The sequence below is a fragment of the Scyliorhinus canicula genome, chromosome 9 (assembly GCF_902713615.1).
Source record: "Scyliorhinus canicula chromosome 9, sScyCan1.1, whole genome shotgun sequence".
Lineage (NCBI taxonomy): Eukaryota > Metazoa > Chordata > Chondrichthyes > Carcharhiniformes > Scyliorhinidae > Scyliorhinus > Scyliorhinus canicula.
The window spans coordinates 69,440,356-69,454,146 of NC_052154.1; the positions used below are offsets into that span (position 1 = coordinate 69,440,356).

The following is a 13,791-nucleotide window of genomic DNA, read 5'->3' on the forward strand; positions in this document are numbered from 1 at the left end:
TTGGATTTGTTTATTGTCACATGTACCGAGGTACAGTGAAAAGTATTTTTCTGCGAGCAGCTGAAACAGATCTTTAAGTACATGAAAATTAAATAAAAAGAAAATACATAATAGGGCAACACAAGGTACACAACGTAAATACATAAGACACCGGCATCGGGTGAAGCATACAGGAGTATAGTATTAATCAGGTCAGTCCATAAGAGGGTCGTTTAGGACTCTGGTAACAGCAGGGAAGAAGCTGTTTTTGAATCTGTTCATGTGTGTTCTCAGACTTTTGTATCTCCTGTCCGATGGAAAAAGTTGGAAGAATGGGTAAGCTGGGTGGGAGGGGTCTTTGATTATGCTGCCTGCTTTTCCAAGGCAGCAGGAGGTGTAAATGGAGTCAATGGATGGGAGGCAGGTTTGTGTGATGGACTGGGCTGTGTTCACGACTCTTTGTAGTTTCTTGCGGTCTTGGGCCGAGCAGTTGCCATACCAGGCTGTGATGCAGCCAGATAGGATGCTTTCTATGGTGCATCTGTAAAAGTTGGTAAGAGGTTAGTGTGGGGACATGCCGAATTTCCTTAGTTTCCTGAGGAAGTATAGGCACTATTGTTTAACCAATGGAATGCCACAGGAATCAGTGCGGGGCCGTTAGCTATTTACAATCTATACCAATAATAATTTCATTAGTGTCATTGCATCAAAATTGCAATGAAGTTACCGTGAAAACCCCCTCGTCGCCACACTATGGCACCTGCTCAGGTACACTGAGGGAGAATCCAGAATGTCCATTTCATCTAACAAGCTTGTCTTTTGGGACTTGAGAAGAAACCGGAGCACCCAGAAGAAACCCACGCAGACAGGGGGAGAACATGCAGACTCTGCACAGAAAGTGACCCAAGTCGGGAATCGAACCCACTTGGATGAAAAGATCAAATGTGTGGCTGCTAACTTTGCTGCTGTGAAGAGGGCATAAGGAGTCTGTAAAGTGATATAGATAGGTTAAGCGAGTCGGCAAAAAAATTGGCAGATGGAATATGATGTGGAGGAAAATGTGACTTTGACCACTTTTACAGGAAGAATTGAAAAGCAATATGTTTTGAATGGAGAGACTGCAGAACTCTGCAGTAAACGGATCTTGGTTTTCTTCAACATGAATCATGTAAACATTAGTGTGCAGATACAGCAAGTGATTCGGAAGACAAATGGAATGTTGTCATTATTACTAGAGAAATGGAATATATAAGTATGGAAATCTTGAGTGGACAGAGACATGATTTAAGGAAAGGACCTGGTCAAACATACATGGAGTTTGAAAGGATCAAACAGAGTAATTTTGATCGGTGGATAAGGGCTTTGAAAATAGACCAAACCTATGAAATTCTTAGAGAAATTATACTTTTGGAAGAGTTTAAAAATTCAATTCCTGATGTAGTAAGAACTTATGTGAAAAAGCAGAGGTTAAAACTGTGAAGTTAGCAACAGAAATGGCAGATGATTATGAATTAGTTCATAAATCAAAGTTTGGTTTCCGACATCAGTTTCAGCCTGTGAGGATAGAAACTGGGGACATGAGAAATACTCAAGTGGTAAAGGGGATCTGATGGGAGATAATAAGGAGAGTGAATCTCAGATTAAAAAAGAATTCCAGGAGGGTGGAAGAGAAATGAAAAGTTTCAAATGTTTTCACTGTAATAAACTTTTATTTGTGGGGGTGAAACCCACGCAGACACGGGGAGAATGTGCAAACTCCACACGGACAGTGACCCAGAGCCGGGATTCGAACCTGGGTCCTCAGCGCCGCAGTCCCAGTGCTAACCACCGCGCCATATGCTGCCCCATCATTGAACATTTTTAAGTTGGATTTTTGACTGATGAGGGAGTCAAAGTGTATAGGGGGTAGACAGGAAGGTTGAGGCCACATTTATCTTATCAAATGGTGGTGCAGCTTTGAGGGGCTGATTACCTACTGCTGCTCTAATTCGTATGTTCGATGCATCAGTGTGTTACTAAAATGACAACGCTCTGGGGCAACAACACACAGACTCTGGTCTGCAATTCCTTATCCTATATTGGCAAGATTCCCACTGCTGTTTCCATCAAAATTGCAAATGTGTTTATAAAGAACAGAGGGGTATCCTTATGGCAATTTCTTGATCTGTGGACTTGTCACGATAAGCAAGGGTTTGAGGAAAGAAAATTGGAGGGTGTGTGAACCTAGGCTGTCCCTGAACATAATCTAGGAATCTGATTATAGGGCAATATCGCACAAGTTATTCTTGCTGGCAGACTACATACAGGATTACGTAATCTAAATGATGCAAACCCCATCAGTCTTTGCAATAGCTAGAGGGAGTATTTAATTCCAATTTTAATTGGGAGAATGTAACTTCACCAGATATGATTTATGTTTTTACTGTCAATCAGTTGTTAACTTGCAACAAATGCAGATTTGCAGACGATGGAAATAAAACTTGAAAACTGCTGATTTTAACTTTTGGGAGTATCATTACTTTATGTGATGTCTGTATTGCTTCCCATGCCCCTCTTGTCTGTCACAGCATCTACTTCTCTCCGACATCTGCTTGAAACAGCACAATTTGCTGGGTTAATATAATGCTACCAAACACCATGTTATATGGCTACTAAATTTTGTAAATAAAGAATCATCTAATTTAGAACATAAGAACTTGGAGCAAGAGTAGGCATCCAGCCCCTTGAGCCTACTCCACATTCCGTGTAACCACGGCAGATCTTATCTCGGCTTGAACTCCAATTTTCTGCCCATTCTCCATAATCCTTCAACCCATTACTAATTAAAAATCTGTCTGTCTCCTCCTCAAATTTACTTACTGTCCAGCATTCACTGCACTCTGGGGTAGTGAATTCCACAGATTCGCAACCTTTTAATAGAAGTAATTTGGTATTGCTTTAATGCAGAGAGCCTACTCTTGTCCAATTACTTGATCAAATACGTTTTCTCAAGCTAGTGTACCAGATTTTGGTTGCAATTAACCAAGTTCAATAAAAAGGGAATAAAGAAAGACATGGAAATATCAAATTTGATTATTTAAAATATACCAATAAAGCAGAATGACACCCAATTTAATAATCTGGTTCAAACATAGATTTAGAATGAGCCTAGGACATTCAAACTCCATGTTCTGGTTGATTAGACTGTTTTAATTCTTGGCAGCTGTACCGATGAACACAGTGCAGCAACAGCACACTCAATCCTGGCAAAGAAGTCAAATGTGCCAGACCAATCCTGATACATGCGGCCATATGGAGAGAGAAGGAACTGACACAATGGATGCAAATACAGCCATAACCAATGAGGCAATTCTCCACTGGTCAATTTCCTAACTTAAATTTGTTCACAGATCAGTGTGATGATACAAGGATGAGAATCGTAGCTTTTTATTCTATGAGTTAGCATTGGCTGCTTTGCATCAATCCTCCATGTATATAGCTTGTGAACCTTCTACGTTTGCAGCGTTTGCTTCTGGTAGATTAATTATTTCCTCTTTTTACCCTTAGTGCAGAAGTAGCTAGTCACCAGTGTCAATCTCCTAGAGAAGCAGTCTACTTAAAAGTAGCCATTAGGCCCTTCAACAATATTTCAAAGTTTGTACTGAAAAAAAGGCGAAGGGGAGACTTTTGATGTAAATACAACTTAATTTACTGAAACATTGCACTGTAAGTAAGTATTACAGGTAAATAGTGTAAAATATCCAAACATAAGTTTGACAAAAGTAGTTTATTTTAATCATACAGACAACATTGACACAAAATGAGAGAACACTTGTTACTTTCAGCTCTGTCCTTCTTGTAAGTCAATAATTGTTGTTTTAAAACTTTTGTTTTGATAATTAAAAAAACAGATACATAACATCCAATAGTACAAAGATACATTCAATACTTTAACAGTGGCGACGTGGAAAAAAAGTCGACCATTCTTAGTGTTAATTATCATACTTTTACAAAGCACCAGATTCTCCTTACAAACAAATTAAGACTTGAGTTATAGGAAATATATCTTTTTGAAACGATGAAAACAAAACATTACAAATGTGCTGCAAAACATGCAAAGATTAATTCTGTAAACGTTTTCAGAGGGCATGGAGGGGAATTTGGTATCATGCAGGCTCTAAGTTCGATGGTTTGGCGTTAGGCTGGATCTGAGTTGACGGGTGGAAGATTTCTTTGCTTGAAATATTGAACAACTTGCTGGGGTAGTTCTGCCAGGACGGATTTGGCCAAAGTTTCTTTAGGAACCTGAATAACAGCAAAAATAAAATGTTTTAATGCTACCACATATACGGTTTAGTCATATAAATCGTGCTCAAATATATTGGAGGAACTGAAGTGACCAAAATCTGCCAAATCCCCTCGGCCTGATGCCTACATTCGAGGGTTCTAAAAGAGATCACTGCAGAGATGGTGGATGCACGGGTTATGATTTCCAAAATTCTCAGGGCAGCACAGTGGCGCAGTGGTTAGCACTGTTGTCTGACGGCACCGAGGTACCAGGTTCGATCCCGGCTCTGGGTCACTGTCCGTGTGGAGTTTGCACATTCTCCCCGTGTTTGCGTGGGTTTCGCCCCCACAACCCAAAAGATGTTCAGGCTAGGTGGATTGGCCAGGCTAAATTGCCCCCCAATTGGAAAAAATGAATAAAAGAAACACTTTGGTCTCTATATTTAAGGAAGGATATATTTGAATTGGAGATGTTACATAAAAGATTCATTGAGATCAATTCCTGAGATGTGAGGGTTGCTCTATGATGGCCGCCTGAGTAAATTGGGCCTATACTCTCTGGAGTTGAGAAGAATGAGAGGTGATCTCATTGTAACATACAAGATTCTGAAGGGGCCGCCAGAGAGATTGTTTCCCTTGGCTGCGGAATCTAAAATGTGGAGTATCAGGGTAAGATGTCAGTCAAAGGGTTGTAGATCTTTGGAATTCCCTACCCTAGCAGGTTTGGATGTTCAGACTGAGATAGATGGATACTTGGTTTCTGAGGGAATCGAGGAAATATGGTGAGTGGGTGGGAAAGTGAAACTGAGGCAGAGGATTAGCCATAATCGTATTGAATAGCAGACGAGGCTCAACAAGCTCTGTGGTCTACTGCTCCTGTTTCTTATGTTCAACGCAAGTAAAACCGATTCAATGAGGTAAGGAATCCATGACTTGAACTGCTTCATGCATGAGTGTTGAATGAATAGCTTTAAACATATATAAATGAACCACAAAGTTTCTGATGGACTTGTAATTCATGTGTCATCTAGAGTTTCCTGTAACAAACTGTAAATGCTGGAAATAGTACAGAAAGTTAAAAAGTAATGTAATCTTTATTGTCACCAGTAGGCTGACATTAACACTGCAATAAAGTACTGTGAAAAACCCTAGTTGACACATTCCGGCGCATGTTCAGGTACACAGAGGGAGAATTCAGAATGTCCAAATTACCTAACAGCACTTCTTTCGAGACTTGTGGGAGGAAACCGGAGCACCCGGAGGAAACTCACGCAGACACGAGGAGACTGTACAGACTCCGCACAGTGTCCCAAGCTGGGAATCGAACTGGGGACACTGGAACTGTGAAGCAATAGCGCTACCCACTGCTACCGTGCTGCCTCTATAATGGGAATCTTGCATCAATTTAGATTCAGTTGTGTGTAAGTTATTGAAAATTATAGACGGAGACTGTGCATTTGGACAAATGTAAGCTGATCAAAAGTGAATTTGTGAATGCGGGGTCATTACTGACTAATTGAATCAGTCACCAGGGGGGATGGAGAAGTGTCTATTGATGTATGGACTTCCAGAGATATAAGATTCTGCACAAGACAGTATGGACAAAAATGAAAGTGCGTGGAATTCGAGGTAACTGTTTGATGTGGGACAGTAATTGGTTGGGAGGTAGGAGACAGCGTGAGGGTAAAAGTAATATTCTTTGATTGGTGGAATGTGACAAGTGGCCATTTCTGTAGATCTGGACTAATGCTTCAGTGTTTTGAACCTTCATCCAAGTAATTTATTGTAAAGAGATTTATATACAAGTTTGTATTTAACAGCCAGTTAGGAAGTTGGATAGATGGGAGCAGGAACTTACTAGGTGATATTGACAAAGTGACTGATCAAAACTATTGCCGATTGAGTTTAACTTGGGGAAGTGTGAGGCTGGAAATCGGAAATATTTTTGAATGGTGATGACTAGGTACGCTGGAGAAGCAAGACGATTTGTGTGTCTATGTAACTGAATCACTAAAAGCTGGTGTAAAGGTACAGAAAGTAATTTAATAAGCTAATAGAATTTATGCTGTGAGAGCTGGAGGAGGCAGTAATGCTTCAGTTGCACAAATTCAGAATCCCACCTGGAATATTGCTTTTAATTTTGATGCTGAACTTGAATAGTTTTGTTTTTTAGAATGGGTACACTGCAGTTTCCCTTGATGTTTTAAAAAAAAATCTGAGGGATTGTGGGTGTTGCTGGTGAAGTATTTATTGCTCATCCAAAACTACTCTTGAGAAGATGGTGATCAGCTGCCTCCTTGAACTGCTGCAGTCTATGTGGTGAAAGTATACGTAGAGTGATGGTAGTGAGGGAACTTCTGGATCTACGTCCCAACAACAATGAATGACTGGTGATTGCACATCAAAGTCAGGGTAGTGCAGATCTTACAGGTGGCGGTGTGCCCGTGGTCGTACATGGAATTTAATCATGAGAATAGGTTGTATAAACATGATGTGTGTTTCTTTAAGTTTGCAAAGTTGAGGGTTGATCTAATTAAGGTTGCAAAAAAGCAATAAAGGCATTGGACAAGGTAGATGCTTACAGAGAAATTCTTGCCCACTGTCAGTGAAATATAGAATGGAGGACATAGTCTTAAAATTACAGTCAAGTCACTCAAAAACACTTATTCAATAAACACAATAATGAAATCTGGAACTCTCTCCCTAGATGGCTGTGGATGATGGATAAATTGAAATTTTCAACATGAAATCAACAGACATGTGAATGTGGAGCAAAGACAGGTACAGACGAGTCACATTGGAAATTGGTGGATGAGGCTTGAGGGCTCTTTGTTTTTGGGAACAATAATAATACAACTTCATAATCTAGGTTTGGACTGCCTACAAATGCGGATGATACTAAGATTGCAGGAGTTGTGGATAGTGATGAAGATTGTCAGAAAATACAACCGGATATAGATAGGCTGCAAAATTAGGCTGCAAAATTGGGCAGAGAAATGGCAGGTGGAATTGAACCCGGACAAAAATGAGGTGATGCATTTTGGTAGATCCGATTCAGGTGGGAGCTATAAAATAAATGGCAGAACCATCAGGAGCATAGAGACACAGAGATTTGGGCGTGCAGATCCACAGATCCTTAAAAGTGGCAGCACAGGTGGAAATGGTGGTAAAGAAAGCATATGGCATGCTTGCCTTCAAAAGAAGGGGTATAGAGTATAAAAGCTCGAAAATTATGTGACCGTTATATAGAACGTTGGCTGGGCCACATTTGGAATACTGTGTCCAATTCTGGTCACCACACTACCAGAAGGACGTGGAGGCTTTGGAGAGAGTACAGAAAAGGTTTACCAGGATGTTGCCTGGTATGGAAGGTATTAGCTATGAGGAGAGTTTGAATAAACTGGGATTGTTCTCCCTCGAAAGATGGAGGCTGAGAGGCGACCTGGTAGAAGTTTATAAAATTATTAGGGGTATAGATAGGGTGAACAGTTGGAGGCTTTTCCCAGAGCAGAAATGACAATTACAAGGAGGCAGAAGTTCAAGGTCAGGGGGGAAAGGTTCAGTGGAAATGTTCGGGGGAAACCTTTTACACAGAGGGTGGTGGGTGATGGCCTTAAATGCACTGCCAAGTGAGGTGGTTGAAGCAGATAATTTAGCGACCTTTAAGACTTATCTGGATAGACACATGAACAGACGGGGTATAGAAGATACAGGTGGTTGGTCTAGATAGGACACATGATCGGCGCAGGCTTGGAGGGCCGAAGGGCCTGTCCCTGTGCTGTATTGTTCTTTGAAAGTCAATTTAAAAAAGAAAGCTGCTTTTCTCTCTTTAATGGATTAGCGTGGCGGTGGGAGAAAAATCTAAACAGGAGGACATTTTTAAAAAGTTTTTAAAAACTGGTTTAAGAGAGGTTAAAAAATCAATTTGCAATAAAAATAAATCGGGGAGCAGAACGAGCAGAGGAATAAAAATAAATGGCAGGGTGAATACAGGTGAAGTGTTTCAATTTTTTGTTTGTGGCTGACGTTTTTTGAATGTAATTGTTTTTCAGGATTCATATTGCTTAAGGGTGCAGTGATACTGACATTATTTGTAATGAAATCAGTGGGTAATTGAGTGTCCCATTTTGTCTCTGCCTATCAACCAGGTAAGTTTTATGTCCAAATCAGCCTATGATTGCTTGATGTTCCTTTTTAAAGAAAAATGCTGCACTGAAGGAGCCTCTGTGACCCAAGAAGAACCTAATTTGGCAGGGCAAGGTTCCCGATTGCTATTCAGTCTAAATGCATGGCGCTGCATAAATCTACTTGTAAATAGCTCTTTCTGATCTTTCAGTGCCCACTTGTCTTCCTTCCAGCCTGACTCTCCCTGGTCTCCCACCCAAGCCCAACCACATAGTATTTCTCTCTCCCAGTCTGATTCCTGCTGTGTTCTGGACCAGTCTCTGATGCATGTTGAGCCCTTATGACCAAAAGTGCAGATGACGGGAGCACCAACGTACAGAACCACATCATATGGCTGATACTTGAGTTTCTTCATTATTGTAATAATGTTTATTTTACCATCAAGAGTAAATACACCTGAAAACAAAGGAAAGCCGTTAACTGGTACAGCTGGGAGATTTGCTGAAACACCTGGCAATCAAAAGGTTAATTGTCTATGTTCTAAACTTTAATCAGCAACTTTCCAGCGCTACAATTGTAGGCAGTTGAGAGAAGGCAATATTTGCCTTGGTGGCAGTGGGTTAGCAGCTTGCTTCAGCTAATAGTCAAGCTAATCCTCCCTTGGGGGGTCATGTGGGTGTCTTGTTTATACAGCCGCGCTTCTATCTAATGTAGCTGTAAGAAGTGATCATTTTTATATTGAAGAATGTATAGTGTTTAGATTTCCATGTTGCAGTTTTTCACAAACCCAGGGTGTGAAATAGATCACTTGTGATGTGTCTGATATTTAAGGAGGTCACGGTTGTCAGGACTGATCTATTGGGGTGTTATTGAAAAGCAATCAACCAAAAGCAGGCTGAAAATGTAATGGCTGCAACATTTCCCCCTTTGTATGCCTGTGACCAGAGGCTCAAATCCCAGCAGCAACTGGTAAGAGCAGACAGGGAGATGTTGCTGAAAACAGCGGGACTGGTGGCCTGAAGTGCTTATGTTTTAATTCAAGAAGTGTAACAGGTAAGGCAGATGATAGAGCTTGGATTAGTACTTGGAACTATGATGTTGTTGCCATTACAGAGACCTGGTTGAGGGAAGAACAGGATTGGCAGCTAAACGTTCCAGGATTTAGATGTTTCAGGCGGGATGGGGGGGGATGTAAAAGGGGTGGTGGAGTTGCGCTACTGGTTAGGGAGAATATCACAGCTGTACTGCGGAAGGACACCTCAGAGGGCAGGCGGGCTATATGGGTAGAGCTCAGGAATAAGAAGGGTGCAGTCACAATGTTGGGGGTTTACTACAGGCCACCCAACAGCCAGCGGGAGATAGAGGAGCAGATAGGTAGACAGATTTTGGAAAGGAGTAAAAGCAACAGGGTTGTTGTGATGGGAGACTTTAACTTCCCCAATATTGACTGGGACTCACTTAGTGCTAGGGGCTTGGATGAGCAGAGTTTGTAAAGAGCATCCAGGAGGGCTTCTTAAAACAATATGTACATAGTCCAACTAGGGAAGGAGCTGTACTGGACCTGTTATTGGGGAATGAGCCCAGCCACGTGGTAGAAATTTCAGTAGGGGAACATTTCAGGAACAGTGACCACAATTCAGTCAGTTTTAAAGTGCTAGTGGACAAGGATAAGAGTGGTCCTAGGGTGAATATGCTAAATTGGGGGAAGACTAATTATAACAATATTAGGCAGGAACTGAAGAATCTAGATTGGGGGCCGATTTTTGAGGGTAAATCAACATCTGACATGTGGGAGGCTTTCAAATGTCAGTTGAAAGGAATTCAGGACCGGCATGTTCCTGTGCGGAAAAAGGATAAATACGGCAAATTTTGGGAACCTTGGATAACAAAAGATATTGTAGGCCTCGTCAAAAATAAAAAGGAGGCATTTGTCAGGGTTAGAAGGCTGGGAACAGCCGAAGCCTCTGTGGAAAGTAGGAAGGAACTTGAGCAAGGAGTCAGCAAGGCTAAAAGGGATCACGAAAAGTCATTGGCAAATAGGGTTAAGGAAAATCCCAAGGCTTTTTCCACGTACATAAAAAGCAAGAGGGTAGCCAGGGAAAGGGTTGGCCCACTGAAGGACAGGCGAGGGAATCTATGTGTGGAGCCAGAGGAAATGGGCAAGGTACTAAATGAATACTTTGTATCAGTATTCACCAAAGAGAAGGAATTGGTGGATGTTGAGTCTGGAGGATGGTGTGTAGATAGCCTGGGTCACATTGAGATCCAAAAAGCCAAGGTGTTGGCGTCTTGAAACATATTAAGGTGGATAAGTCCCCAGGGCCGGATGGGATCTACCCCAGAATACTGAAGGATGCTAGAGAGGAAATTGCTGAGGCCTTGACAGAAATCTTTGGATCCTCACTGTCTTCAGGTGATGTCCCAGGGAGTGGAGAATAGCCAATGTTGTTCCTTTGTTTAAGAAGGGTAGCAAGGATAATCCAGGGAACTACAAGCTGGTGAGCCTTACGTCAGTGGTAGGGAAATTACTGGAGAGAATTCTTCGAGACAGGATTTGAAAGCAAATGGATGTATTAGCAAGAGGCAGCGTGGTTTTGTGAAGAGGAGGTTGTGTCTCACTAACTTGATAGAGTTTTTCGAGGAGGTCACAAAGATGATTGATGCATATAGGGCAGTGGATATTGTCTATATGGACTTCAGTAAGGCCTTTGCCAAGTCCCTCATGGCAGACTGGTACAAAAGGTGAAGTCACACGGGATCAGGGGTGAGCTGGCAAGATGGATACAGAACTGGCTAGGTCATAGAAGGCAGAGAGTAGCAATCGAAGTGTGATTTTCTGATTGGAGGGCTGTGACTCGTGGTGTTCTGCAGGGATCAGTGCTGGGACCTTTGCTGTTCGTAGTATATATAAATGATTTGGAGGAAAATGTAACTGGTCTGATTAGTAAGTTTGCAGACGACGCAAAGGTTGGTGGAATTGCGGATAGCTTTGAGGACCGTCAGAGGATACAGCAGGATTTAGATCATTTGGAGGCTTGGGAGGAGAGATGGCAGATGGAGTTTAATCCGGACAAATGTGAGGTCATGCATTTTGGAAGGTCTAATGCAGGTAGGGAATATACAGTGAATGGTAGAACCCTCAAGAGTATTGACAGTCAGAGAAATCTAGGTGTACAGGTCCACAGGTCACTGAAAGGGGCAACACAGGTGGAGAAGGTAGTCAAGGCATATGGCATGCTTGCCTTCATTGGCCGGGGCATTGAGTATAAAAATTGGCAAGTCATGTTGCAGCTGTATACAACCTTAGTTGGGCCACACTTGGAGTACAGTGTTCAATTCTGATCGCCACACTACCAGAGGATGTGGAGGCTTTAGAGAGGGTGCAGAAGAGATTTACCAGATGTTGCCTGGTATGGAGGGCATTAGCTATGAGGATAGGTTGAATAAACTTGGTTTGTTCTCACTGGAACGACGGAGGTTGAGGGGCAAACTGATAGAGGTCTACAAAATTATGAGTGGTATAGACAGAGTGGATAGTTAGAGGCTTTTCCCAGGGTGGAGGGGTCAATTACTAGGGGGCATAGGTTTATGGTGTGAGGGGCAAGGTTTAGAGATGTATGAACCAAGTTCTTTTACACAGAGGGTAGTGGGTGCCTGGAACTCGCTGCCGGAGGAGGTGGTGGAAACAGGGACGATAGTGACGTTTAAGGGGCATCTTGACAAATACATGAATAGGATGAGAATAGAGGGATACGGACCCTGGAAGTGTAGAAGATTTTAGTTTAGACGCGCAGCATGGTCGGCAGGGCCTGTTCCTGTGCTGTACTTTTCTTCGTTCTTTGTAACCTAACAACGCTGCAGGTAATGAGACTGAAGGATTGCTGATTTGGAGAATGGTATTCAGTCATCTTCTGTGTGGATTCATGTTTCTTGCTGTTCAATCTGTTGGTGTGGAAGAGTCCATCACCTTCCAAGCCATAGCCTTATACTGATAGCCAGGGGAGCAAAGTGATTTGTTTGTGAGGAAATTCTAGTGTCAAATTGGTTGGAATTAACAGGAGGAAGAAAACCTTGTAATCTTATTGCTGATGGCTTTTAATTACTGCCACCATTCTGCATCAAGTTTCATAGTTGGCTGACGGCAGGATTTGAAATGGAAGTGAGATTTTAAATATTGAGGGCACAATTTAGCACACAATGGGATGTATAATGGAGTGAGGCTGTAAAAAGAAGCTGGGTTGTTGGTACAGCAGATTTTTTTTTGTGGTGCCTAGTTTACAGGATGCTCCAATAAGATGAACATTAGCTTTGATTAAAGTCACAAATGACGTCCTATGTAACTATTCACATGGTGCTTTATTCCCCTTCACCTTTCTTGGTCATCTGCAGCCTTTGACATGGCTGACCACAGCATTGTCCTGAACCATCTCTCCACCATCAAGATAGGTGGAATTGTCCTTGCCCAGCTCCATTCTTAGTGATAGAGTCATAGAGTTTTACAGCACAGAAAGAGGCCCTTCGACCCATTGCACCCATGCTGACCATCAATAACCTACCTGTTCTAAACCCATTTCCAGCACTTGGTGCATTATAGCCACAGTATCACCTGCAATGGCTTCTCTGTCTCTCCTCCTGCACTGTTATTTCTGGAGACGCTCAAAGATGCATCCTAGGTCCCTCATTCTTCCCACCCGCCTGCTACCCCTTGTTGACATCATCCGAAAGCATCATGTCAGGTTCCACAGCTACAGTGACACCATCAATCTCTACAACACCACTACTTGTCTCAACATCTCCACTGCTTCTGATTTGTCATGCTGCTGCTTGTCCAACTCCATGCACTGGATGAGCAGAAATTAATTAATCTTGAGAACACCAAAGCCAATAGGTGAAATTTGTCGCAAAAAATGCTGGCTGGATCAGGCGAGACAAGCTGTGTGAAACTCGCTGGATTCACAGATGCTTTTTCCCACTTGATTAAACTGCACTCTATGCAATTTCAAGTGCTGGTGAGGATCTCATGGGTGGTTTTCGGGGGGTGGGGGGGGGGGGGGGGTGGAGGGGGTGGAGACAAACACACCTACAAAAATGGGATTCTGCACCCAGCCTCCCCATCACAGTCACTACCCTCCCCTGTAGTCCTCCACCTCCCCCCCCCCCCCCAAAACACATGGAGGAGGATCTGCCCAATGGTGCTCCCCAGACGGTCTGCTCTGGCATTGCAGAATTTTTTAATAAATTTCTTTTTAGGTTTTTGAACAAAGTATATTTATAGTTACGCACACAGAATAAAAAGATATATACAGAAGAGAAGAAAACTAAACTAATTTAAAAAAACTGGTAGGATATTGTGCACTAGTTCAACAACAGCAACTCTGTACAGTTAGCAATATTTTTAACACATATGTATGCACCTGTTTT

General features: G+C 42.2%; 1 protein-coding gene across 3 annotated transcripts in view; it reads right to left on the minus strand.

Annotated features, from left to right (window-relative positions):
* Positions 1–3,728: 3,728 nt before the first annotated feature.
* Positions 3,729–13,791, minus strand: part of cpne2 (copine II) — a 360,136-nt gene continuing 350,073 nt past the window's right edge. For all 3 annotated transcript variants that reach the window (XM_038806867.1, XM_038806868.1, XM_038806869.1), the window contains exon 16: positions 3,729–4,263. In XM_038806867.1, coding sequence (XP_038662795.1) covers positions 4,156–4,263 — 108 coding nt within the window. In that variant the 3' untranslated portion in view covers positions 3,729–4,155. The remainder of the gene's footprint in view (positions 4,264–13,791) is intronic.